The sequence below is a fragment of the Pseudorca crassidens genome, chromosome 3, assembly GCF_039906515.1.
Source record: "Pseudorca crassidens isolate mPseCra1 chromosome 3, mPseCra1.hap1, whole genome shotgun sequence".
NCBI classification, from domain to species: Eukaryota; Metazoa; Chordata; class Mammalia; order Artiodactyla; family Delphinidae; genus Pseudorca; species Pseudorca crassidens.
Genome location: NC_090298.1, coordinates 140,551,680 through 140,570,377, shown reverse-complemented (window position 1 = coordinate 140,570,377; position 18,698 = coordinate 140,551,680). Strand labels below are relative to the sequence as shown.

General features: G+C 36.6%; 1 protein-coding gene across 12 annotated transcripts in view; it reads right to left on the bottom strand.

Moving 5' to 3' along the window:
* Positions 1-18,698, bottom strand: part of UIMC1 (ubiquitin interaction motif containing 1) — a 190,131-nt gene that overhangs the window by 110,743 nt on the left and 60,690 nt on the right. For 10 of the 12 annotated variants that reach the window (XM_067732741.1, XM_067732751.1, XM_067732752.1 and 7 more), the window contains one exon: positions 12,111-12,265. The exons of 1 other annotated variant lie outside the window; for it this stretch is intronic. In XM_067732741.1, the coding sequence (XP_067588842.1) occupies positions 12,111-12,257 (147 nt within the window). In that variant the 5' untranslated portion in view covers positions 12,258-12,265. Of the gene's footprint in view, positions 1-12,110; positions 12,266-18,698 lie in introns of those variants that run through there. One more of the 12 variants, XM_067732747.1, reaches the window with a different exon arrangement.

The following is an 18,698-nucleotide window of genomic DNA, read 5'->3' as shown; positions in this document are numbered from 1 at the left end:
CAGCAGACCCACAAACAAAAAACAAAGTCCTTCAGGCAGGACTGGATTGTGGGCCTCCCTCCGTTTAATTCATATGTTCAATACCTAATGTGATGGTATTTAGAGTTGCCTCCTTTGGGAGGTAATTATGATTAGATGAAGTCATTAAGGTGGGATCCTCATGATGGAATTAATGCCCTTATAAGAGGAAACACCAGAGAGCTTGCTGTCTTTCTCCCAGTACATGCAGAAAAGAAAAGCCATATGAGTACATAGTGAGAAAGTAGCCATCTGAAACTCAAGGAGAGAGTTCTTACCAGACACTGACCCTTCTGGCACTTTGATCTTGGACGTCTCCAGAATTGTTAGGAAGTAAATTTACATGTTTAAGCTACCTAGTCTATGGCATAAGAAAAACATGACACCAGATGTAAATACAGAGTTACACAAAGAAATGAAAAGCACCAAAAATGGAAACTACATGAATAACTACATGACTGTTTCTCTTTATCGTCAAACAATAACTATTTAACAAAATAATAATAATGTATTATGGGGTTTACAATACATGTACAAGTAAAATGCATGACAACAGTAACAAAGTTGGGGAGGGATAATAACAGTAAACTATTGTAAGATGTTTATATTATACACGAAGTGGTATGGCATCACTTGAAGGTAGACTGTGGTAGGCTAAATATGCATACTAAAAATAACCACTAAAATAAAAAAGCATTATAACCAGCAAGTCAAAAATGGAGATAAAATGGGATCATAGGGAGGGAGAGAGAGAGAGAGAGAGAGATTATAAAAAATACTTGATTGACAAAAAGTAGGCAGAGTACCTAAACAGACACACCAGTCAAAATGGCCATCATCAAAAAGTCTACAAACAGTAAATGCTGGAGAGAGTGTAGAGAAAAGGGAACCCTCCTACACTGTCGGTGGGAATGTAAATTGGTGCAGCCACTATGGAGCACAGCATGGAGGTTCCCCAAAAAACTAAAAGTAGAGTTGCCATATGATCCAGCAATCCCACTCCTGGGCATATATCCAGACAAAACTATAATTTGAAAAGATACATGCACCCCAATGTTCATAGCAGCACTATTTACAACAGCCAAGACATGAGGGCAACCTAAATACCCATCGACAGATGAATGGTTAAAGAAGTTGTGGTATATATGTATACAATGAAATATTACTCAGCCATAAAAAAAAAGAAATAATGCCATTTACAGCTACATGGATGGACCTAGAGATTATCATACTAAGTGAAGTCAGAAAGAAAAAGGGATTTCGCTGGTGGTCCAGTGGTTAAGAATACGCCTTCCAATGCACGGGACGCAGGTTCAATTGCTGGTCAGGGAACTAAGATCCCACATGCCGCGGGGCAACTAAGCCCGTGTGCCACAACTAGAGAGCCCGCATGCCATACCACAACTAAGACCCAACGCAGCCAAAAATAAATAAATATTTTAAAAAAAAAGAATCTGGGGCTTCCCTGGTGGCAGTGGTTGAGAGTCTGCCTGCCGATGCAGGGGACACGGCTTCGTGCCCAGGTCCAGGAAGATCCCACATGCCGCGGAGCAGCTAGGCCCCGTGAGCCACGGCCGCTGAGCCTGCGCATCCGGAGCCTGTGCTCCGCAACAGGAGAGGCCACAACAGTGAGAGGCCTGCGTACCACAAAAAAATAAAAATTAAAAATCTGCCTTCCAATACAGGGGATGCGAGTTACATCCTTGGTCAGGGAACTAAGATCCCACATGCGGCAGGGCAACTAAGCCTGCATGCCACAACCACTGAGCATGTGAGCCACAACTAGAAAGCCCGTGTTCTGCAACTACAGACCCCACGCACTCTGCAGCCCCCGCGCTGCAACTACTGAGCCCACATGCCACGACTAGAGAGAAGCCTGCACGCCACAATGAAAGATCCTGCATGCCACAACGAAGACCCCGAGTGCTGCAACTAAGACCTGACACAGCCAAGAATAAAATAAATATTAAAAAAAAAGAGGGAAGACAAATACCATATGATATCACTTATATGTGTCATCTCACATATGACACAAATGAAGTTACCTACGAAACAGAAACAGACTTGTGGTTGCCAGGGTGGGGGATAGAGGAGAGTTGGATTGGAGTTTGGGACTAGCAGATGCAAACTATTATATATAGAATGGATAAACAACAAGATCCTATTGTATAGGACAGGGAACTATACTGAGTATCCTGTAATAAACCATAATAGAAAAGAATATTAGAAAGAATACATATGTATATAAATGAATCACTTTGCTGTACACCAGAAACTAACACAACACTGTATATCAACTATACTTCAATAAAAAAAATAAAATAAATAAACAGACTCACAGACATAGAAAACAAACTTATGGTTATCAAAGGGAAAAAGGGTAGGGAGAGATAAATTAGGAGCTGGGGGTTAACAGTTACACACTATTATATATAAAACAGATAAACAACAAGGTCCTACTGTACAGCACAGGGAACTATATTCAGTATCTTGTAATACCTATAATGGAAAAGAATCTGAGAAAGAATATATATACATATCTGAATCACTTTGCTGTACACCAGAAACTAATACAACATTGTAAACCAGCTACACTTCAATAAAAAATTTAAAAAAAAAAAACTTGAGTGATCCAAAAAAGGTGCCCCCCAAAATCAAAAAAGGACATAAAGATGGCACAAATTAAAAACAAACATCAAGACAATATATTCAAATCTAACTATATCAATAATCACATAAAACTTGAAAGGTCTAAATACCCAAATTAAAGACAGAGACTGTCAGAATGGTAATAAAGACTCAACTATATGTGCTGCCTACAAGAAATTCACATTTCTTTTACATTTAAATGAGATCCTTAAATTAAATTTAAATGTAATTTAAAAGAAAAATTTTAATTACATTTAAATGTAAAGATACAAAAAGATTCAAAATAAGAGGATGAAAACAAAAATACTACAGTAAAACAAGTCAAAAGAAAGCTTGATGGCCACAGCATAATGGAAATAACAACAAAGGAAATAACAACAATAACAACAATGGAAATAACAACAAAGTGCACTCATGAGCTGCACTTAGAAAAAGTCACCCAGTGAAGAGACAGAGAAACCTATGAAGGATTCTACACTAGATAACGAGGTTGACACACCTATAATATAAGGAACATTTGAGAAGTTTATAATGGTTTAAAATAGTTTTCTTTCAAAACGTTGGGACTGTTGAAAGTTTTAAATTTTACAGGCATAGGTTTTGATGTTTAAAACTTATTTTAAGGGAGAAAAATCCCTTAACTTTGCTTAAACATTAAAAGTAATTAAATTGTTAATTGGACTTGTGCAGTGTTAACAGCTACGTCATACAGTAAATGTGGGGAAAATCCATTTAGAAAATGATAAATTGTTTTTCCAGAATTACCGTTGTGGCATATTTTCAATTAGTTAATGTGTAATTCATAGTAGCAAAAGTTACATTTTTAAAACTACTTGTATAAACATTTTTCCCAAATACTATGGTTCTTGTGCATAGTTTTTTTTTTAATTTTATTTTATTCATCTGGTTGCACTGGGTCTTGGTTGCAGCTCACCAGCTCCTTAGTTGCAGCACGTGTGCTCCTTAATTGCAGCCAGTGGGCTCCTTAGTTGCAGCTCGCCTCTCCTTAGTTGTGGCATGCGAACTCTTAGTTGCAGCATGCATGTGGGATCTAGTTCCCTGACCAGGGATCGAGCCCGGGCCCCCTGAACTGGGAGCATGGAGTCTTAACCAGTGTGGCACCAGGGAAGTCACTGTGCATAGTTTTTAAGAATCTTGGATTTAGAGACTGTCTTTTCACAAATTATAGGTTTTACAGAAATTGAAGAATTTTGACAGATAAAATGTTGCTTCTATATAAGTAATGATTCTCTACCTTTTATCAAAAGTTCATCTTAGGGCTTCCCTGGTGGCGCAGTGGTTGAGAGTCTGCCTGCCGATGCAGGGGACACGGGTTCGTGCCTCAGTCTGAGAGGATCCCACATGCCGTGGAGCGGCTGGGCCCGTGAGCCATGGCCGCTGAGCCTGCACGTCCAGAGCCTGTGCTCCCCAACGGAAGAGGCCACAACAGTGAGAGGCCTGCGTACCGCAAAAAAAAAAGTTCATCTTAATCTCCTACATTGTGTTACATTATACGGCTTCTCTGTAACAATGTGTAGTTTGTATGCCTTTTTGTATCACAACCAGATAACCAACTAAAGTTGAAGTGACAATCCTACAAAATACAAAAGTCTTATTTCTGAAGACAATTTCAATTGGGGGAATTCTGTTAAATCACATGACTTTCATGCACTGGGCAAAATGGACTATAGGAATGAATCTGGCTTTAGGGTTATTAACCTTCTTGAAGTCAACCATCTAAGATCCTATATAAGCACTAATGGACAAAATTCAAAACTAAATGATAAAAGTTTATTTTTGAGAAATGTCTCAAGTTTTGAAGGTTTTTTTTTTTTTAAGGAACACTCATTAAGGAAGTCACTGAAGTAGTATTTTTTAAACTGGAAAAAATCAATCCATGATGCCTGTAAAGTAAATCTAGGTAAATACCATATAAAGAAACTAAGCTAGTTGAAAACATGGCTATATTAGAAGGGAATTTTATTCTCATTCCTATATTATATATGTGACAGAATTGCAAAGAATGGAAATATTTATTTCTTCTAGGCAGCAGAAAAAGTAAGAGTGACTCGTATTTAATAGTCTGTAATATTAACATATATGGACTATATATCAGGATGAAGCAGTGTTAACACAAGACAGCATTTCTAAAATATTATTTTGAACATTAGGTCATTTGGTAATTTTCTATAGTTAAAAGATACTTCTCATGTTTTGAAACTAAATAAATGCGAGGAAATGGCTTAATTATAATTTTAGGCCCGCAGTTTGTAAGTTCCAGAAAAAGGGTATTTGCATGTGACAGGCATTGTATGCTTTAACCTCATGGATAACTATTTTTATCTACAGGTGAAAAGTTTTAATTATTTTAATAACTAGATATTTTGCTTTTCAGAGGTCTTAAAATGGAAGTAGACCCATTGTTTTGAGGGAATTCCATTACTTTATACAAAAACCAGTCATTCTACGTTTGGTCCTTAATAAAATTTTAATTTGGACAGATTTATTCCAGCTAAGCCATAAATGTTAACATGTAAACTTGTTTTTATTAAAGAATTGTCCTATGGGGACTTTCCTGGCAGTCCAGTGGTTAAGACCCATGCTTTGACTGCAAGGGGCATGGGTTCGATCCCTGGTCAGGGAACTAAGATCCTGCATGCCGCATGGCACGGTCAAAAAAAAAAAAATTCCCCTATCAATAAAAAGAAGGGAACTCCCCAGCAGTCCAGTGGTTAGGACTCCACACTTCCACTGCTGAGGACACAGATTCAATCCCTGATCGGGGAAGCAAAATCTCGCAAGTCACACAGCGCAGCCAAAAAAAAGAAAACTGGAGTAGCTATATTACTGTCATAAGAAGTAAATATCAGAACAAAGATTATCGCCAGTGATTAAAAAAAGGTTATTTCATAACAATAACAGGCTCAATCAAGAGAGAAAAATCCTAAATGTTCACACACCTAATAACAAAACTTCAAAATACATGAAACAAAAATTGACAGAACTGAAAAGAGAAATAGGCAAATCCACAATTATAGTCAAAGGCTATAATACTTCCCTCAAAATATTTGTAGAATATTTGGAGAAAAACAATAAGGATACAGTAAATTTGACATTATCAACCAACTTGACCAGATTGACATTTATAGAAAACATCACCCAAAATACACATTCTTCTCAAGTACACACAGAATATTTACCAAGATAAATGATATTCTAGGTCATAAAACAAGTTTCAATCAATTTAAAAAGGATTCAAATGTACAAAGTACACATGACCAATGTAATTAAATCAGAAATAACTAACAGAAAAACCTAGAAAAATTTCCAAGTACTTAAAAACTAAATGTTGTACCTCTAAACAACCATGAATCAAAGAAGAAATCAAAGGGAAATTAGACAGTATTTTGAATTAAATGAAAACACAACATGCAAAGAATTTGTGGGATGCTTTAGTAGTTCTTAAGCGAAAATTACACCATTAAACACCTATATTAGAAAAGAAGGTCTCTTGCTCAGCTTGACCTTAGCTTCCATTTAAGAAAGTAGAATCAAAAGAGAAAACGAAACTAAGCAGAAGAGGGACTTCCCTGGTGGTTCAGTGGGCAAGACTCTGCACTCCCAATGCAGGGGGCCCGGGTTTGATCCCTGGTCGGGGAACTAGATCCCACATGCGTGCTGCAACTAAGAGTCCGCATGTCGCAACTAAGAAGTCTGCATGCTGCAACTAAGACCCGGTGCAGCCAAAATAAACAAATATGTTTATAAATAAATAATAAAAAATAAAATAAGCACAAGAAAGGAAATAAAGATCAAAGTAGAAATCAATTAAACTGAAAACAGAAAAATTAAACAGAAAATCAGTGAATGCAAAAGTGATAAACCAGGCCAATCAAGATGAAGAAGAGCTGTATCAGGAATAAGAGAGGTGTTATCACCATACATTCTACAGATTTCAAAAGGTATAACAACGAAATATTATAAACAACTATTTATAACAAGAAATTCAACAATGTAGTTGAAATGGACAAATTCCTTGAAATATACAATCAAAGCTTACTCAAGAAAAGAGATAACTTTAATAGCATTATATGTATTAACGAAGTTGAAATTGTAGTTAAAATCCTTTCCACAAACAAAACTTCAAGCCCAGATGATTTTACTGGCAAATTCTATCAAACATTTAAGTTAGAAATAATATAAACTCTTCTAAAAAACTGAAGAGGATACACTTCCTAACTCATTCTATAAAGCCAAAATTACCCTGACATCAAAACCAGCTAAAGACATTATAAGAAAACTACAAACCAATAACCCTCATGAAGATACGTGCAAAAATCCTAAATGAAATTTTAGCAAATCAAATCCAACATCAGGAGCAAGGGAAGTTTATCCCAAGAATGCTGGATTGATTTAATATTCAAAGATCAATGTAATTCACCACTCTGCCAGACTGAAAACGAAAAATCATAACTTCATGTCATACACTAAGAAAAAACATTTGAAAAACAAATACTGTATGCTAACACATATATATGGAATATAAAAAAATGGTTCTGAAGAACGTAGGGGCAGGACAGGAATAAAGACGCAGACGTAGAGAATGGACTTGAGGACACGGAGAGCGGGAAAGGTAAGCTTGGATGAAGTGAGAGAGTGCCATGGACATATATACAGTACCAAATGTAAAATAGATACCTAGTGGGAAGCAGCAGCACAGCACAGGGAGATCAGCTTGGTGCTTTGTGACCACCTAGAGGGGTGGGATAGGGAGGGTGGGAGGGAATGCAAGAGGGAGGGGATATAGGGATATATGTATATGTATAGCTGATTCACTCTGTTATAAGGCAGAAACTAACACACCATTGTAAAGCAATTATACTCCAATAAAGATGTTAAAAAAGAAAAAAGAAAAAACATTTGACAAAATCCAATACCCATTCCTGATCAAAACTCTCAGATGGTTTTACTTTTAGAGCACATAGTTATGCCTAAGCTCTCTTTCATAAAGGGTTGAACAGATACTAACAACAAAACAAATGCTATGAGATTCAAAAAACTATTCTCTAAAAGATGGAGAAAAAAATGGCAGACAGGAATTTATCTTTCCATTTCCAGGAAAGCTAAAACTTACCTAACTGAAATACTTCAAATTTACAACTGAGAATCCTGAAAATGGGGAATTGAAGATTGAAGAAGACAAGAATAAATACAGGTGGACCCTGAACAACGAGAGGGTTATGGGTACCGACCCTCCGCAGAGTCAAAAATTTGTGTATAACTTACAGGCGGCACCCTATATATACACGGATCCTCCATATCTGCAAATCCTCCATAACTGCGGTTCTGCATCTGCAGGTTCAACCAACCACAGATCATGTAATACAGTAATATTTACTATTGAAAAAAATCCATGTATAAGTGGACTCATGCAGTTCAAACCTGTGTTGTTCAAGGATCAACTGTAGATCCAATTCATTGGATCTAACTGGCCCCATGGATTGTTTTGGGACCAACAGAATCCAACTGGGTACTGATCCTTATGTGCATCTTTCTTCAGGCAGTGAGGCAGGTGATCCAAATGATATCAAAGAAGTGATTTCATGATACAGCACGCTTTTTGTACTCTCTTATATAAATGTGTTTCTTACAATATGTCTACCAGCTTATATCATACAACAGAAACTTTTAATAAACAGTTACTATGTACTGCAGACTTATTATGTGTCAGGTACTTTAAATACATCACCTCATTTAATTCCTCTCAAAATTCCTGTGAGGACTTCCCAGGTGGCACAGTGGTTAAGAATCCGCCTGCCAATGCAGGGGACATGGGTTCGATCCCTGGGCTGGAAGATCCCACATGCCACGGAGCAACTAAGCCCATACACCACAACTACTGAGCCTGTGCTCTAGAGCCCACGAGCCACAACTACTGAGCCCACGTGCCACAACTACCAAAGCCCACGCACCTAGAGCCCGTACTCCACAACAAGAGAAGCCACCGCAATGAGAGGCCTGCACACCGCAACGAAGAGTAGCCCCCGCTTGCCACAACTAGAGAAAGCCCATGTGAAGCAATGAAGACCCAACACAGCCAAAAATAAATTTATTAAAAAAAAAAAAGATACATGCACCCCTATGTTCATAGCAGCACTGTTCACAATAGCCAAGACATGGAAACAACTTAATGTCCATCAACAGATGAGTGGAGAAAGGAAATGTGATACATATATACAATGGAATGCTACTCAGCCATAAAAAAAGAACGAAATAATGCCATTTGCAGCAACATGGATGCAACTAAAGATTATCATACTGAGTGAAGTAAGTCAGAAAGAGAAAGACAAATACCATATGATATCACTTACATGTGGAATCTAAAATACAACATGAACCTATCTATGAAACAGAAACAAAATCACGGACATAGAGAACAGATTGGTGGTTGCCAAAGGGGGAGTGGGTTGGGGGAGGGATGGAGTGGGAGGTTGGGGTTAGCAGCTGTAAACTTTTATATATAGAGTGGATAAACAACAAGTTCCCACTGTATAGCACTATATAGAGAACTATATCTGGTATCCTATGATAAACCACAATGGAAAAGAATATTTTTAAAAAAGAATATATATACATAAATATACAAAAAACTGAATCACTTTTCTATACAGCAGTAATTAACACAACATTTTAAATCAATTATACTTCAATTTAAAAAAGAAAGGGAGGGACGGAGGGAGGAAGGAAGGAAGAAAAAAGTAAGACATTTCCTGGCTTCTTCTGCACCAGAGAACTAGAATGTTTTCTTGAAGAAATATTGAAATAAATAAAACAGCAGCACCAACAAGTAAAGCTTAATACAGGTATTTTTTGATAATGTCTACTAATATAGGCCAAGCACTATTGTTAGGTATTTAAGATACAAAATTCTTAACCTCTAGGAAATCATGGTCTAGTGTTGAAGGCAGTAAAACACAGCGGCAGTTTCAAAACAGTGTGACAATCAATACTACAGAAATATAGGTTCTATGAAAGCATAAGAGATGGCCAACTGACCCCAATCTTGGAAGATCTGCAAGGACCCGCCCCCCCGCCCGCCAAAGAAACTGACATCTAAGCTGAAGAATAAATTAAAGTTACTGCTGTCAGCAGTGCAAAGAGCAGAAGAAATATCAAGTAATTCATTTAATTTTAAACTCACAGCCCAAAAGAATGACTGTACCAACTACTTTTTTACACTGTAAAACAAAGTCTTTTTTAAAAATGCACAAAAATACCAAGATACTAAAAGAACATAAAGTAATATTAAAAATTAGTTGGTGCGGGCTTCCCTGGTGACGCAGTGGTTGAGAGTCCGCCTGCCAATGCAGGGGACACACGTTCGTGCCCCAGTCTGGGAGAATCCCACAAAAAAGAAAAGAAAAGAAAAGAAAAATTAGTTGGTAGACCAGTTTTATGAACAAATCCTAGTAAACCTTAAAGAACAGAAAATTCCTCTACTATTTAAACTGGTAGAACATTAAAATAATGAAAAGCTTCCTCTATTTTATACCATAAACCTAATCCTAAAATCTGATGAAAACAATACCAAAAAAAGACAATTACATAAAACAAACGCCACTAGGAATACAGATGCAAACTCATAAATGATATACTGAGAAAGAAAATTCAATATTATGTTAATGTAATATATCATGACCAAGTAAGATTTACTCCAGAAATGCGAAGATGTTCCAAAATTTAAAACTGTATTAATATATAATACTAACTGATAACAGGAGAAAAACTGTATCATCATCTTGCTAAATAATGAAATTTGATTAAATATTTGATTAAACATACATTTCTAAAAATACTAATAGTAAATAAGCAGTTAAAGAATATTTCTGAAACATAATAAAGAACAGAAATATGAAACATACAGCAAAACATCAGAATACTTCCACAATTAAATTCAAGATCAAGATAAAGATGTACTCTATCACTGACATCAATCAACATTATTGTGGAGTCTACAGTCAATGCAATAAAACAAGCAAAAAAGTTAATTGTAAACACTAGAAAGGAAAAGAGAAAAATTATCATTATTAGCAGATATAAGTGCCTATCTAAAAAACATAAGATAATCAACTGAATATTTATTTCAAAAATATGTTATAGATCAATGGAACAAAATAGAAAATCCAAAAACTAACCTATTTACAGACAAGATTTTAATTTACAATAAAGGTGAAATTTCAAATCTTTGGAGAAAGGATAGATTGCTGAAAAACATTGGTAGAAGTGCCTAACCACTGAGACTCAGTTTTTCAATATAAATGTACACTGTTTAGAGACACATGTAAATGTGGTAGCAATGTAAAGAAAAGAATGGAAAAGATAAATATAGTAGTTACCTCTGGATGTGTGGAAAGAGACGCATTTGGGGAGGGTCCACACTAAGTCAAGAGGGCTTCAAATATGGTGAATACATGTGTTCAGATTCTTTTTTTTAAACTATGCATTTACATATTATGCACTCTCCTGTACATACAATATATTTGACAATTTTTAAAAATTTAATGAGATAAATCTGTATGTGCTGTTATAGAAAGATCTACAAGTAATATTAAGTGAAAAAGCAAAACATTATGTGTCACGTGATTCGTTTCCTGTAAAAGTTTTTATTGATGGTATTATGGATAAAGATTTTTTTTTCTGGAAGAATACAGAAGAAACTGTTACCTTTCATTAAATGTACACTGACTCAGATGTACATCCTCATTGTACACCTTTCTACAGTTTTATTTTCAAACACTTTTGAACTGTTTTTATTCTGTTTTGATTTTTTAACAGGTATGTATATAACTTTTTTTTTTTTTTTTTGCGGTACACGGGCCTCTCACTGTTGTGGCCTCTCCCGTCGTCGAGCACAGGCTCCGGACGCGCAGGCCCAGTGGCCATGGCTCACGGGCCCAGCCGCTCCGCGGCATGTGGGATCTTCCCGGGCCGGGGCATGAACCCGTGTCCCCTGCATCGGCAGGCAGACTCTCAACCACTGTGCCACCAGAGAAGCCCTTAAGTAATTCTTAATTCCATTTACAAATCAAAATGAAGCTAAGTAAAAACTGCATGGTCAGGACTTCCCTGACGGTCCAGTGGTTAAAACTTCGCCTTCCAATGCAGGGGGTGCGGGTTTGATCCCTGGTCGGGGAGCTAAGATCCCACATGCCTCCCGGCCAAGACACCAAAACATAAAACAGAAGAAATATTGCAACAAATTCAATAAAGACTTAAAAATGGTCCACAACAAAAAAAAAAACCTTAAAAAAATTTTTTTAATTAAAAAAAAAAAAAATCAAAAAACTTCATGGTGTCATTAAGGTATAGTCTCACAAAACAAACCAGTCACAGATAAGGAGGCCTAGTCTGAGACCTAGTGCTCTACTCTTCATAATACTGACCTCTCCATCACTATCAGATATCACAATGAATGCATCCTCAAGTCTACGCTTCTTCTTCACATTGACAGGACTGGTAGTTTCTATATCTTTCCTCTCCAGGTTCTGAGCTTCAGAGACTTCTTTAACTTTTTTCTTTCTCCGTGGCATCCTTCTGTCTGAAATACAAGGAAAAATAATTTAAAGTATAAGTTTTTTAGATGCTATTTGTAATTTGGTCATGTAAAAAAAAAAGATATGCATCTAACAGAAGTAAAACTGGATTTCTGAACTCTTCTACTACTCATTAAGATTTGTATTTTTTCTATAAAGGAAAAAATACATATATAAATATATAAACCTCATCTCTTCAGCGATATTTCAATAGGAAAAATACAATAATTTATCCTAGTTCCTTAAACATTAACTTAAATAATTGGTCCTCTTGACTATATATTATTATTTATTTAAAAGTTTTTTTTTAATACCAATGCCTCAACCCAATAAAGGACATCTTCAAAATACCCACTGCTAATATCATACTTAAAGGTGAAAGACTAAATGCTTTCCTCTTAGGACAGGAACAAGACAAGAATGTCTGCTTTCATCATTTCTATTGAACATTATACTGGAGGCTCTAGACAGGTCAATTAAGCAAGAAGAAGAAATAAAAGACATCCAAATAGGAAAGGAAGAAGTAAAACTACTGCCTTTTGTAGATGGCATGATCTTGTATTCAAAAAATAAGAACTAAGAAATCCACTAAAAAACTGTTATAATTAATGAAAAAGTTCAGCAAGATTGCTGGATACAAGGTAAATATACAAAAATCAATTATACTGTTATCTACTAGCAATAAATAATCCAAAAATGAAAATTTTAAATTCCATTCTTAATAGCATCAAAAATAATAAAATTCTTAAATAATAATAAAATTCTTAACAAAATTTAACAAAAGTGCAACACCTGCAACTGAAAACTTTAAAATATTGTTGAAAGATATAAAAGATCTAAGTAAATGCAAAGACATCCCATGTTCATGAACTGGAAGACTTGACATTGTTAAGACAACAATATTCCCCAAATTGCTCTACAGATACAACATAATCCCTAATACAATTCCTATTGGCTTTTTTGTAGACATAGACAAGTTGATCCTAAAATTCATATGGAAAAACAGAGGTCCCAGAATAGCCAAAATAATCTTGAAAAAAAGGAACAAAGCTGAAGGACTCACACATCTCAATTTCAAAACTTACTACAAAGCTACATCATCAAGACCGTGTGGCACTGGCACAAGAACAGAAATAAAGATAAATGGAATAGAAGAACTATTCATTATGTGACAGTCAGGAAAACACCCACACGTTTGCTATCAATTGCTTTCGACAAAGGTACCAAGATAGTTCAATGGGCAAAGTATAAGTCTCTTCAACAAATGGTACTGGGACAACCAGATATCCAAATGCAAAAGAATGAAACTGGACCTCTACCTCACATAATAAAGAACTGCACGAAATAAATGGATCAAAGACCAGAATGAAAGAGCAAAACCTATAAAATTCTTAAGCAAAACATATGCATAAAGCTTTGTCATCTTGGACAGGCAATAGTTTGTTAAATATGACATAAAAAGCATAAACAACAATGGGACTTCCCTGGTGGCGCAGTGGTTAAGAATCCACCTGCCAATGCATGGGACATGGGTTCAAGCCCTGGTCCGGGAAGATCCCACATGCCACACAGCAACTAAGCCCATGCACCACAACTACTGAGCCTGCACTCTAGAGCCCGTGATCCCCAACTACTGAGTGCACGTGCAACAACTACTGAAGCCTGCATGCCTAGAGCCCATGCTCTGCAAAAGAGAAGCCATCGCAGTGAAGCACACGCACCGCAATGAAGAGCAGCCCCCACTTGCCGCAACTAGAGAAAGCCTGTGCGCAGCAACGAAGACCCAACGCAGCCAAAAATAAATAAATAAAATAAACATATGTATTTTTTTAAAAAAGCATAAGCAACAAAAGAAAGAACAGATAAACTGGGCTTCATCTTATTAAAAACCTTTGTGCTCCAAACCATAATATTAAGAAAAGTTTAAAAAAATAATAAAGAATGGGAAAAATATTTGCAAAGCATCTATATAATAAAGGAACTGTATACAGAATATATAAAGAACTCTTGCAACTCAACAGTAAAAGGGCAAATAAACCAACTATAAAATGGGCAAAGAATATGAACACACATTTCTCCAAAGAAGATATATAAATGACCAGTAAGCACATGAAAAGGTGTTCAACACAATTAGTCATCAGGCAAATGCAAAGCCCACTAATGATTGCTATAAAAAAATAATAGAAAACAACAAGTGCTGACGAGGATATGGAGAAATTGGAATCCTAGTATATTGTTGATGGGAATGTAAAATGGTTCAGTCACTGTGGGGGAAAAAAGAAGGAATGAAGTATTAATACAGGCTACAACATGAATAAACCTTGAAAACATGTTTAGTCAAAGAAGGCAGTCACAAAATATCACATTTATATGAAACATCCAGAAGAGCAAATCTATAAACATAGAAAGTAGATTAGTGGTTGTCAAGGACAGGGGGATTGGAAGAGTTGAAGAGTAACCACTAAGGGGCAGAGAGATTTCTTTTTTGAGGTAATAAAATGTTTTAAAATTCCATACTTTTCAACTGCATGTTTTTTAATTGAAAATATAATTGATGTACAATATTATGTTATTTTCAGGTATATTAGATAGTGATCTGACATTTGCATACATTATGAAATGATCACCATAATAAGTCTAGTAACTCATCTGCACCCATACAAAACTACTAAAATATTACTGACCATATTCCTTATGCTATTACATCCTCATGGCTTATTTATCTTTTAACTAGAGATTTATACCTCAATCCCTTTCATCAATTTTGCCCCATCTCCAATCCCCCTCCCCTTTGGCAACCGCCAGTTTATTCTCTGTATCTATGAGTCTGTTTTGTTTTGTTTTTTAGATTCCACATATAAGTGAGATCACACATCTGTACTTGTCTTTTTCTGTCAGACTTATTTCACTTAGCATAATACCCTCTAGATCTATCTATGCTGTTCCAAATGGCAAAATTTCATTTTCTTATGGCTCAGTAATATTTCACTGTGTGTGTGTGTGTGTGTGTGTGTATGACTTCTTCTTTATCCACTAACATATCAACAGACATTTAGGTTGCTTCCATATCTTGGTTACTGTAAATAATGCTGCAATTAACACTGGTGTGCATATATCTTTTCAAATTAGTGTTTTTGTTTTCTTCGGGTAAATACTCAGAAGTGAAATTGCTGGATTATATGGCAGTTCAGTTTTTTAATTTCAGTTGTATAGTTTAAGTGGGTGGATTATATGGTAAGTGAATCATATCTCAAAGTTGTGGGGGATTTTTATTTTAAGAAAACAGCAAATGTTGTCAAGGATGTGGAGAAATTTTTTATAAATTTATTTATTTATTGGCTGTGTTGGGTCTTTGTTGCTGTGTAAGGTCTTTCTCTAGTTGCAGCAAGCAGGGACTACTCTTCATTGCGTTGCACGGGCTTCTCATTGTGGTGGCTTCTCTTGTTGCAGAGCACCGGCTCTAGGCATGTGGGCTTCAGTAGTTGTGGCACACGGGCTCAGTAGCTGTGGCTCACAGGCTCTAGAGCACAGGCTCAGTAGTTGTGGCACATGGGCTTAGTTGCTCCACGGCATGTGGGATCTTCCTGGACCAGGGCTCGAACTCGTGTCCCCTGAGTTGGCAGGCAGATTCTTAACCACTGCACCACCAAGGAAGTCCCAAGGATGCAGAGAAATTAAAACTTTCATCCACTGCTAGTGAGAATATAAAATTCTGCAGCTGCTGTGGAAAATAGCTTGGCAATTCCTCAAAAAGTTAAAATACACTTAGCAATTCTACTCCCAGGTAAACACCCAATAAAATTAAAAAGTATTCAAAAAAAAAAACTTGTACTTAAATGTTCATAACAGCCTTAATTATAATAGCCAAAAAATGTAAATAACCCAAATGATGAATGGATACACAAAATGTGGGACATCCATAAAATGGAATATTGGTCAGCCTTAAAAAGGAATAAAGTACTAATACATGCTACAACATGGATAAACCTTGAAAACATTATGTTAAATGAAAGCAGCCAGACACAAAAGCCCACATATTGTATGATTCTGTCTATATGAAACATCCTGAATAGACAAATCTACAGAGACAGAAAGCAGATTAAGACTGCTAGAAGTTGGAGGAGAGAGAAATATAGACTGACTACTTAATGACTATAGGGTTTCTTTCTGGGGTGATGAAAATGTTTAAAATTAGAAAGTGGTGATAGCTGCACAACATTTTGAAGGTACAAAAAGCTATTAAATTATACACTTTAAAATGACTAAAATGTTGGATTTTATGTTCTATGAATTCTACCTAAATTAAAAAAAAAACCTCCCCAGGTGATTTTACATCATAACCAAAGCAGAGACTTAATGACTTAAATAGTCACTGATTTAAAAAGAACAATCTTAGGACTTCCCTGGTGGCGCAGTGGTTAAGAATCCACCTGCCAATGCAAGGGACACGGGTTCGAGCCCTGGTCCGGGAAGACCCACATGCCACAGAGTAACTAAGCCCGTGTGCCACAACTACTGAGCCTGAGTGCCACAACTACTGAAGCCCACGGGCCTAGAGCCCATGCTCCACAACAAGAGAAGCCACCACAATGAGAAGCCCACGCACCACAACTAGAGAAAGCCAGTGCGCAGCAACGAAGACCCAACATGGCCAATAAATAAATAAATAAATTTATTAAAAAAAAAAAAAAGAACCACCTTAGGGACTTCCCTGGTGGCATAGTGGATATGACTCCACGCTCCCAATGCAGGGGACCCAGGTTTGATCCCTGGTCAGGGAACTAGGTCCCACATGCACGCTGCAACTAAGAGTTCGCATGCCACAACTAAGGAGCCTGCCTGCCGCAACTAAAACCTAACGCAACCAAATATTTTTTTTTTAAGGCAAAGCAATTTAAAAAAAATAAAATAAAAAGAACAACCTTAACTGTGTTACAAACTGCTCAAACTGTTTAATCATCCAACTACTCCTAAGGGAAATGTTACATCTTATTATCAAAAAAAGTCTGTACAGGGCTTCCCTGGTGGCGCAGTGGTTGGGAGTCCGCCTGCCGATGCAGGGGACGCGGGGATTCGTGCCCCGGTCCGGGAGGATCCCACGTGCCATGGAGCGGCTGGGCCCATAAGCCGTAGCTGCTGAGCCTGCGCATCCGGAGCCTGTGCTCCGCAATGGGAGGGGCTCCAGCAGTGAGAGGCCCACGTACCGCCAAAAAAAAAAAAAGTCTGTACAATCCTAGTATTAAGGGAGGATAGTAATAAAATGTACACCCAAACACTTCCAATCCAGAGTCATTCACAAAATCATTCCCTATCATAAGAATGGAAGCTAAACACAAATTTCTATTCTTAATGCATATTTTTTAATGACTTAAGTCTTGAAGAAATCACACAGAAAAGAAGAAAATATTAAGCTAATAGGTAAATTTTTTACTGTAGTATAGATGATTTACAATACTGTGTTGGTTCCAGGTGTACAGCAAGGTGATTCGGGTTTTTTTTTTTCAGATTATTTTCCCTTACAGGTTATTGTAAGATACCAAATACTGTTGTTCCCTGTGTTATACAGTAAATCCTTGCTGCTTATCCATTTTATGTATAGTAGTTTGTATCTGTTAATCCCCTACTCCTAATTTATCCCTCCCCACCCTTCCCTTTCCCCATTGGTAACCGTAAGTTTGTTTTCTATGTCTGTGAGTCTGTTTCTGTTTTATATACAGATTCATTTGTATTATTTTTTAGATTCCACATATAAGTATTATTATATACTTGTCTTTCTGTCTGACTTCACTTAGTATGATAATCTCTAGGGCCATCCATGTTGCTGCAAATGGCATTATTTTATTCATTTTCATGGCTGAGTAATATTCCATTTTACACACACACACACACACACACACACACACACACACACACACACACACACACCCCATATCTCCTTAAACCAATCATCTATTGATGGGCATCTAGATTGTTTCCATGTCTTGGCTATTGTAAATAGTGCTGTTATGAACATTGGGGTGTCTGTATCTTCTCAAATTAGAGGTTTTGTTTTTCGTTTTATACAGCAGATCAAATTAGAGTTTTTTTCATCTTTTCTGGATATATGCCTAGGAGTAGGATTACTGGATCATATGGTATCTCTACTTTTACTTTTTTAAGGAACTCCATAACTGTTTTCCATAGTGGCTGCATCAATTTACATTCCCACCAACAGTATAAAAGGGTCCCTTTTCTCCACACTCTCTCCAGCATTTGTTATTTGTAGACTTTTTGATAGTCATTTTGACCAGCGTGAGGAATCACAAGATCTGAGATATGCCTGTATATGAAATTCTAGAAAAGACTAATATAATCAATAGTGGAAAGAAAACAAACAAGTAATTGCCTTAGGGCAGACTGGGGGAGAGAGAGAAATGACTGATAACAGGCACAAGGGTA